We start from the raw sequence: 10,381 nt of genomic DNA, 5'->3' as shown, positions 1-10,381 counted from the left end.
AAGCGAGATGTGTTTGGGGTGTCAATCGGGATATAGACCTTATTCTCGAAGAAGAATTTTAAAGACTTCCATTCACCCCTTCTAGTTGCCCGTTCCAGTTCTTCACAAAAGTTGATGTAGCAGTTTCAGTTATTCAAGGAAAACCAGAGATAGCTCGATCGTCAGGTTATCTCAGGGATTTGAGACTCGCACCATCTGAATGAAGGCGATTGTTTGCAGCCAAGGACGGTGTACGGCGATAAACCAGAATTGCATGCTAGCAACCGATTTTCCAAAAGTGACTAAGGTGTGGTTGATCTTTAGTCTGGACTAAAATTTATGTCACATCAAATATTCGGAGACTAATTAGGAGGACCAAACATGAGCTCTATTAAGCCTAATTAATCCATCATTAGCACATGTTTACTGTAGCACCACATTATCAAATCAATGAACTAATTAGGCTTAATAAATTCATCTCGAAAATTAGCCTCCATCTGTGCAATTAATTTTGTAATTAGTCTATATTTAATACTCCTGATTAGTATATAAACATTCGATGTGACAGGAATTTTATGAGCTCCAAGCAAACGGGGCTATGAACCTTCAACAGCAGAATATGTCCATGTACAGCATCATCCTCCATGAATCCACACAGAGAGGACTAGAGGAGTTGACTAGTGACTCACTGACTCGAGCATATCTGTCACGGAATCAGATTTTTCGGGTAAAAAACAGTTTTCGTGCCTCTGAAATTGTTATTTATACCTGGCTAATTTATCCACCGGTGCTTCTGATTAAATAAAGAGCTGCTCTCGTTGCCCAAAAAAAAAAAAGAATTGTTGAACCGTTCTAGCATAGGGCATCGTGCACCTTAATTTCCAACGGAACAGCTGCCTTTGTCCAGGTAGTAAGGACCAAAGCACTCAGAAGTCCTGATGTTGTCAGAGCTTTGGCAAATCGAACCTACCTTGCAAGTTCCTCTTATTTCTGTGGCCATCTACTGCCTACTGTAATAAATTTCTCCAGAAAACGACAAGCTGAAAAACTACAACTAAAATAACCCAGGTACGTGCGCTCCCATTAGCTTCTCTAGTAGAAAATATGGAGAAGTCGTAGGTTTCATGCAATCAACAAACAGCTCTGATCGTCAACTAAACGTTTGAAACAACTACATGTGGCTCGGCTTGCAGCAAGCCTAACGGTGATGCAAATGCAATAGTCCAACACGCGGCAGGTCCCAAATAAAAATGTGTCACGCTGCCGTGATCGTCCTCTTAACAAATCGATCGCTCTCCCATCTATGCGCCAATGCTAGCGTGCGTGCATGTGCATGGGATTTAATGCTGCGCACAAGTCAACACATGGAATGAGATCTGCGATCCAGGCCGCGTGCCTATCGAGACGAGATAAAAAGAAGTCGTGCGGGAGGGAGCACTAGCTCACTAGTGGCAGGAGACAGGAGAGGGAGGCGTGCAGAAGCTTGTGGCAGATGAGAGGGAGCAGGCAGGAAGGCACCAAGCATGGGAGCAGCTGGACGGCGGCGATGTGGCTTCTGCTGCCTCCTCTTCTGGTTCTCATCGTGCTCAAGACTGGTTTCCTGCCGCAGGTCGCTCGCTGTAAGTCGCCACGCACTGTTTCGTTTGGAGAAAGTAAGATCAATTTTTTATGAAACAGACAAACCAAGGTTGTCATTCAGTTACAGTGATCAGCCGGTGATCATTTCTTGGATCGATTTGCATTATTTTTTTGGCCTATCCTTTTTTCCCCGTCTATGTCATGGATCATAGTATAGCAGTGTACCATCCAAACCTTATTGCTCTTTTACGATTTCCTTAGGTGGCCCCAACAAAAATGTGCTGAAGGGCTTAGATTTCACAAAACCTTATGCTAGAGCTTAGTACAATGTAATTAATTAAAGTTTATATGGACTTTTTTTTGCGAGGATAAAGTTTCTATGGACTGGTGAAGCAAATATTCCTTTTGTGAAAACATATATATATTTCTTGGTAATCGAATAAACAAATTCGGGCCTTTTAATTTGCCAACACTGGAAGTATCGAACCTTCACTTATTACAATGCTGTACTAAAGGAACTAAGAACTACCGCACGTGGCGAACTGAAGATCATAGGTTACGATTGCCCTATTAATTTAGCAGTGCATCAATCCGTGCTCCCAAACGGGCAAGTGTTTTTAAAAGCTATTGAATCTGAAAATTATATATTTAGACATTAAACTTCTAGCTAATAATTAAAATTATTTACCTGCTACTTTCTTATTTTTTTCAATACTTCAACATAATACTCATATAGATATGCACTCATATTTATCAAGTTGTGATTGATTTTTAATTATAATTACTTTATAAACTTTTTGATCCACATTCACACTTTTTTTCATTTTGTATCGCACCTCCATACATTGTGTTTAGCATAAAATCAATATTTTTCATCAATTCCTCACATACATGTATAAATGGTCTAAATGGTGACACTCATCATGTGTATATACTTTAACTTAGTATTTCTATATTAACAATGACATAAATAGGTAATTTAGAATCATATATTAGTTTATTTTTGAACATTTCTATTTGATGTAGATGAAGATAATTAGATTAAGATATAGATGTTTACTTTATGTTATTTTTAATAACGATATACGTGGGTTACTTAGATACAAATTTAGAATGACATTTTCAATTATGCTTTATAATATAAGTATGAGTAAATTGGATGAAGATTATGAGGTTATTTTAGATTATTTTTAATAATGGCCGACCTCAGTAATTTAGATATAGGTTAAGAGTTTATTTTGAATATTTTCATAATGATAGTGGTGGGTAACTTTTTAGAAAATATAATAGATCAATGACGATTATTAGAGTTTATAGGATTGGTGTTTGATGTTTTTTATTTTTTTGAGAATTTTTAGAATTTGACTTTTCTTTTTATAGCGTGTCTCGTGGGAAGTAATGCGAAGTCTCCAATGAAAAAAATAAGACCACCTTGCTACAAAACTATTACCATGAGTAACTGTTAAATATTCGAACACAATACTTATATAGATATATACTTATTATTGTCTTCGTCTGATTGTGACATGTTTTAGTTAGTAATTACTCTATAATATTTTCATCCACTTTATAATCTTTAACTTTTCACTTTGCATCGCAGGTATGCGTTTGAATTTGTTTAATGGAACCTAAGTTTGAGCTATAATTTTAACATAGAAACATATATTATCATCACTTGCTCTATATCTTTATAAATGGTGACGCACATCATGCATATATACCTTAGTTATTATATCATATAATAATAGTGTAATAAATAGACGATTTAGACCCATATATTATTGTATATTTTTAATTAAGGTGATTGGATCAAAATGTAGGTTTACCTCATGTTATTTTAAATAATGGTATACATGGGTAGTATAGATACAAATTTAAGGGGTTATTTTAAGTTTTTTATAAGTATTAGTGGTGGGCAATTTAGTTACAAATTTAGGGGGTTATTTTAAATATTGTTTATAACGGCATGATCGGGTAATTTTGATGAAGATTAGGGGTTTCTTTAGTTAATTTTATATAATGGAAGAGGTGTGTAATTTAGATATAGATTTAGATGATTACTTTATACTCATATATTTTTAATTATACTAATAGTGTAATTATCCTTTTTTCCCGTCTTTAATCATGGATCATCGTAGAGCAGTGTGGCATCCAAACTTATTGCTCTTTTACGATTTCCTTCAGCAGGTGCCCCCAACAAAAATATGCTGAAGGGCTTAGATTTCACAGAACCCTAGGCTAGTGCTTAGTACAGTATAATTAATTAAAGTTTATAAGGAATTTTTTTACGAGGATGAATTTCTAAGGACTGGTGGAGCAAATATTCCTTTAGTGAAAACATATATATATTTCTTGGTAATGGAATAAACACATTCTGGCCTTTTAATTTGCCTCCACTGGAAGTATCCTTCACTTATTACTATGTTGTACCAAGGAACTGATCGAGAACTACCGTGACGAACAGAAGATCATCATGATTACGATTGCCCTTTTAATTTATTCTCCACTGGGAAAACATTTTAAACCCTTTAACTCTACGACGACAAGTTACGAGTTATGACTACTATCCTACAAAACTAAAAAGCACCTTCAACTCTGTGCAGTTCGGGAGACTGGATTCATCAAACTCGCAGACAAAATGGTTCACAAGGATTTAACCTTAGGTGAGCTATACAGTGTTTGCACACTGAACTTTCAGGTTACGCATATCATAGTATATATAGTTAATTTTTATAATATTCAAGGTTTGGACGGTGCAAGATGGCAGCAGCCGCATGACAGTGTCAAGCGAGAAACTGGAGAAGGTATGTTTGGCAATGATCTGGGAAAAAACAATTTTGTCCAAGTTTATACTGGGAATAACAACAATATATGCCATGTGGCCTCTCCTTTGATTCTGATTCGATTCTTGAGTATGCAGTTCCTTCACGTTCTACTAGCTCGAAACTAGTGACTACGAGTGTAGTGCTCTAGTTATGTACGCTGTCAACGAATCACTGTGTACTGAAGTCTTATACTTTATTTTTTTATTTGCAAGGATAAAAGTATATAATAAGACTTAACTGATTTGTGTGCTATTCAAATGTTACAATCTTAAAGATTGTGATATTCAGTGGCGGATCCAGAAACGAGGTCCGCCCCAGGCTAACTAATATAAGATTTAAAATCTTACTAGTCATACACTATTAAATATAACATATTTTTCAAAGAGCACAATTCAACCAATAGACTCAAACAATACATAGAATATTGAAGGTAGAAAAGTACCAAATTAAGAGTCTTCCATGATAAAAAAAGAACCATACATGTCTTCATGAATTAACACCACTTCCACTTGTTCCGACGTCCTCAATTCTACATAAAGAATTTCAATATCTCAGCCCTATATAAAGCAAGATAACATTATGTATTGAAATAGACTAATACAAGTAAACAACACGCACCTTGAGCCCTCGTTTGGCAAATTTATCTTACGATTTCTTAAGCCTTGAAAGCGCTTTAGAATTTTTTCATCTTCAATCGACACAAACAAATCTCGCTCAATATAGCACATCATGCTACTATTCAACCAATCATCATTCATTTCATTTCTTCATTCAGTCTTGATAATATTCATAGCAGAGAAGGATCTTTCAACTGTTGCTGTTGCCACCGGCAAAATCAATGCAAGTTCAATGAGACGATACACCAAAGGAAAAGTTGTATCTCTTCCGGTCTGAACCATCTTCTCAGCAAGGTTACCAAGATCAATACAAGTGTCAAAATTATCATCATTTCTGACTTCATCAATACCACCACTCTTTGACGCATCTTTTTTTAGCATAGTATTTCTCCATTCTAGCTTTTAAGGTATGAAATGTTGCAGTTGCAAAGTAATACTCAAATACCAGTCCTGCTCAATCGGTCAATGAAATGAAATATTCATGATTTTGCTAGTAGGCAGTAGCAATCAACAATCATAGATTCATAGAGCAAATTTCAAAAAAAAAAAAGAAACCTCAAGTCCTCAACACTTCAGGCCTTTAGGCAGCCTACCTTCAAGGGTAGCCAGGCAAGGGTTCAGGCCTGAGGAGCGGATTTGGCCACAACCCGTAGGGGACAGGCGCCAGGCCGCCAAGGGGCTGGGCCGCTGGGGGCCGGGCGGCCGCCGGCCGACGCGGGCAGCCAGGCAGGGGCGCGGCCGCACGGGGCCGGCGCCGCGTGACCGCGGAGCCGCGGAGGACCAGAGGAGTGCCGGGCCACTAGTCGGCGGTCGCCCTGGCGCGTGGCCGCGCGGGGAGCTGGGGATGGTGGCCGGCGGGGCGCTGGGGCCGCCGGCCGCAGGTGGCTACACGCGCGGCCGGCGGAGGCGCGGCGCAGCCGGAGCCCAGGACCAGCCGGCCGGCATAGGTGGCGGTGCGGCGGGTGGATTTGCGGTGCGGCCGTGCGGGAGTTGGGACTCGGGAGGGAGGTGGTCAGGCGGACAGGGAGGCAGGGCGACGGGTGAGTGTGCGACCGCGAGGGACCGAGGCCCGAGGGTGAATGCAGTGCGGCGCAACGAGCCAGCTAGGGCGACACACCGACGCCGCGAGGCCCACGACGGCCTGCTGACCTACTGGGCTTTCTCCTTCTCGGGGTGGGCTAATAGGCTGATAGACCTTTTTATGCCATTTTTATGAAGCAATTTTCCACTGTTCATGGGCCTCGCCTCGGGCTTCAGCCTGGGCAGCCTAGGGCCCAAATCCACCCCTGGTGATATTGTGAACACTCATTTGCAAACCTTTCGTAGAATCTAATCTCCATGCAGCTCAAGTTGACTGTTATTATGGTTGGTTTCACTCCGTAAGAAATCAGTGCTCGTAGCCTAAGAGGGGGAGGGGGTGAATTAGGCAACTTAAAACGTTAACTTATGGCTTCCACTACTTTTGCATCAAACTTAAACTAGATCATGCTATCAAGATGTGCAACTATGATTGATCTAGTGTGAAACCCTTATCCCAAAATAAGTTTTGCAACCTAGAGCCAATTCTAGCAAGATACTACACTAAGAAAGTAAAGACACAAGTTGCAAGTATGGAATGTAGAAACGTAAGAGAGGAGAATGAGGGGAAGCAAACTCTTGACATGATGATTTATCCCGTGGTATCGATAGGTACTAAGCCACCATTAGTCCACGTTGTTGAAGCACTCACACAAGAGTATTGCTTCCCGATCACCAAGTCTCTTTGAGGACATGCCTTGACTTGCCACAAAGGCTTGGCCACTAAAGCTCACGCCAAGTTTCCTGGTCATCTTGATGTTCTCTCCACTAAGGAGATTCTCCACAAAGGAAGGGGTCTCCACGTCCCCGCACATGGTCATCAACGCCACTCCACACTAAGCCAGAGAGTCGAAGACTTGCTGGCGAGCCACCAAGGCTCCAAGGCACCAGCACACCTTGTACAACTGCAGTTCACTCCTAGAACCAATTACAAGGCAGACACACGTTGCACTCTTTCTTCTCTAGGCCTATCCTAGCACTAATCACTATCCTAAGATTGTTCTAAGCCTTTGGGTAATAACTTATGCACTTTAGGTGGCTTGGATGTGCTTTTGATGAGTCTTGATTTCCAATGGACTTCTGCACACTCTAGCAACCTCAAATGGGCGAGTGGAGGGGGTATTAATAGTCCAAGGACTCAAAGAGCCACTGCCCCAATAGCTAGTTAAAGTAGACCATCGGACGTTCCAATGGTATCAATTTGGGTTGCATCGTAACATTCAGTGCTACTAGCCGTTGGTCTCCCCGCACCCAAGTTCTTCACTGACTCATCCAAAATTCATCCAACGCTTCATTCGATGGTACCCTCGGAACATCCAGTGCTGAAGGATTTTTTTTCCAAAATCTCTCTGGAACTTTGCAAAGTAAATATACTTCATTCGACGCTCCCCTTGGTCTACCATCGTATCATCCGATGCTACTTAGTTTTCTTTGTCTTCAAATCCTTCTCCCCAGTATTCGTCCAACGCTACTAGAAAAGGGGCCATCGAAACATTCGATGGTCTGACTTTGACTTGACTTCTTCACAGCGTACCAATTGCTTCGATGGTTGCTCCAACGCTTCTCTGGTGACGATCGGAACATCCGATGGTGCATTTTTCCAACCAACTCGTCCAATGCAAGCACCAAAGATATCGTGATTTGGATGCTCTAGAATTATTCTCTCTGGATTTTCTCTATCACTTGGAAGCTTGAATACCATAGAATAATCCTAGATACCATGGCTTGGTCACTTGGTACTATAGCTTGGATATCAAGAATACCATAGCTTGGACACTCAAATACCATGATTTGGATCTTGCCATGGTTTGGTTTGCATACTTGAGACCTAGAAAACCTGCAAGGTACATGCTAGACAAAGAATTAGTCCCAATAACTATTTTGTCACTCAATCACCAAAATCACAAACTATGGCCTAATGGGCCACGTAATTTTAAGTCATAGTGTGCTTAGATATAAAATAGGAAAATGTCTGTTTGCTATCCTTAATAATCTACCGTTTCCTTAGTATAGTTTAAAGTATGTATGTATTGTATTTGCATTACATGGCTGTTGCACTTAGCACTACTTATGAAAGCTGATCATTATCTAAAAAAAATATGAAAGCTGATACCAATCTATTTTCATTTTCTGCAGAGCACAACCAACCACACCAAATGCTTGCCACGAACAGCCCAAAAGATACTTCATTGATAAATTCAGGTATACATCTATGCCTTCAAGAACGATTATCATGCATTCCGTATTTATTTATTAGTTATACAATCGATGTTTTATCTTGATTCATGTTTTGTCTTTACATGTGTTATACAATTAATTTACCTGAACATATGCACGCAAATGTTTAATTTGCCCAAGAATGGCATTAATAAAATTAAAGATTTTTCTATCATTCCTGTGTGATACATATATGCAGACGTGGCAGCACCAATCAGCAAGTTAACCTGCGACTTCAGCAGCGTTCACTCTGACGTCTGCACAATGGAAGGCGACTTGCGGATCCATGGCAAATCGGCCACAGTCTACGTCGTCTCAGCATCTACCTTCAGCCCAGAGAATTCAACGATCAAGGTCAAGCCATACACGCGAAAGTGGGAGAAAGAGACCATGTCGAGGATCCGGGAGGTCACCATGCGATCCATGCCGCCAGCACCTTACAGTTTCACCATCCCACCGCGGTGCACGGTCAGGCACGACGTGCCAACAGTGGTCTTCTCCACCGGTGGCTGCGGTACAAACTTCTTCCACGCCATGAGCGACCTCATCGCCCCGCTCTACATCACGGCCCGGGAGTATAATGGCCGCGTCCAGCTCCTCATCACTGACTACCAACCCAAATGGGTTGCCAAGTTCAGGCCGATCCTCGCCGCTCTGTCCATGTACCCGGTCATCGACTTCGATGCCGATACCGTGGTGCGCTGCTTCCCATCAGCACGCGTTGGGTTGGAGAGTCACAGGATCCTTGGTATCGACCCGGCTCTCTCCCGGAACGGTTACACTATGATGGGGTTCCGTGACTTCCTCAGGTCTATTTTCTCTCTGCAGCGGCCATGGACGAGCCCCATAAGCAGGAGCTCAGGGAGGAAGCCTCGGCTTGTCATGGTTCTGCGGCGCCACTCGAGGGCAATAACGAATGAGGCCGATGTCATCACCGCCATGGTAGATCTCGGCTTTGAAGTGGTTGCTGCTGGACCGAAGGACGCCAGTGACATGGGCCGATTCGCCGGGGTGGCGAACTCCTGCGATGTGATGGTCGGCGTCCATGGCGCTGGGTTAACCAACATGGTGTTCTTGCCTCATAATGCCACGATTGTTCAGATCATTCCCTGGGGGGAGATGAAGGTGGCATGCAGGTATGACTTCGGCGATCCGGTGCCGGATATGGGGCTCCAGTATGCAGAGTACGAGGTGACCGCGGAGGAGACCACGCTGAACGAGAAGTATCCCAGGGACCATCCCGTGTTCACAGACCCACAGTCCCTGCACCACCAGGGTAAACTTTGGGAGATCTTCCTTGAGGGCCAGAACGTCACCCTGGATATTGGTCGCTTCAGAGAGGTAATGCAGCAAGTGTACCAGTCCGTCACCACGGAGTAGACTAGAAGGCATGCATAAGGCTGTCGCTGAAGTGATGGACTCGACCTATGTGTAATTTTCCTCTTCTTTTGTGGTTTTGTTTTTCGGCTAGTTACTAGTCATTGTCACTCGCGAGCATTAGTCACAGTATAGTATATGAAAATAGCGTGGAAGTGTTCAGAGAAATTGAGGGTTGTAGCATGGGCATAGGCGCATAGCTTGATAGTGAAATGGATACGAAAACATGGCATATATCTAAGTGTTTATCGAACAAGCAATCCTTATAATCATCTATCTATCCCTACACTAATTAGAGACTCTCAAGAAATTCCCACATTAATCAAAGGAAAATAGAGAAAAAACAAAACATCTAACCGTCTATAATACAGGACCAAGTTATAATGGTTGATATACTATAAAGAAGCAATACCATGGAAAGTTTTAGCATGGGCTGAGATGGTAATTGAAGAATCTCAACCTAATATATGCATGCCAATGAGAAATTCATAGATGACCAGGTTATAATGGTTGAGATGCAAAGAGACAATACCATGGAAAGTTTTAGCATGAGCTGAGATGGTAGTTAAAGAATTTCAACCTAATATATGCATGCCCATTACAATTAGAAACTCATAGATGACCAAGTTATAATGGTTGAGATGTAAAGAAACAATACCATGTCAAGTTTTAGAGCATGCTGAGGTGGTAACCGGAGAGTCTCAGCCAAAG

At 41.8% G+C, this 10,381-nt stretch overlaps 1 protein-coding gene across 1 annotated transcript; it reads left to right on the top strand.

Moving 5' to 3' along the window:
• Positions 1-1,444: 1,444 nt before the first annotated feature.
• On the top strand, positions 1,445-9,895 carry LOC101767467 (protein O-linked-mannose beta-1,4-N-acetylglucosaminyltransferase 2). The gene is made up of 5 exons (XM_022826214.1): positions 1,445-1,598; positions 4,161-4,220; positions 4,302-4,361; positions 8,213-8,278; positions 8,493-9,895. Exons 1-5 carry the CDS (start codon positions 1,472-1,474, stop codon positions 9,671-9,673), a joined length of 1,494 nt encoding a protein of 497 aa, XP_022681949.1. The 5' UTR covers positions 1,445-1,471; the 3' UTR covers positions 9,674-9,895.
• The last annotated feature ends 486 nt before the right edge of the window (positions 9,896-10,381 follow it).

This window comes from Setaria italica, chromosome IV, assembly GCF_000263155.2.
Source record: "Setaria italica strain Yugu1 chromosome IV, Setaria_italica_v2.0, whole genome shotgun sequence".
Classification (NCBI taxonomy): domain Eukaryota; kingdom Viridiplantae; phylum Streptophyta; class Magnoliopsida; order Poales; family Poaceae; genus Setaria; species Setaria italica.
This window is presented reverse-complemented; position numbering and strand designations above follow the sequence as displayed.

Excerpts from the sequence above, each read along its gene's own strand:
- LOC101767467 (XM_022826214.1), top strand. The coding sequence starts at position 1,472 with ATGAGAGGGAGCAGGCAGGAAGGCACCAAGCATGGGAGCAGCTGGACG. Across the intron at positions 4,221-4,301 it reads TCACAAGGATTTAACCTTAG|GTTTGGACGGTGCAAGATGG; the intron begins GTGAGCTATACA and ends ATAATATTCAAG. Across the intron at positions 8,279-8,492 it reads TACTTCATTGATAAATTCAG|ACGTGGCAGCACCAATCAGC; the intron begins GTATACATCTAT and ends ACATATATGCAG.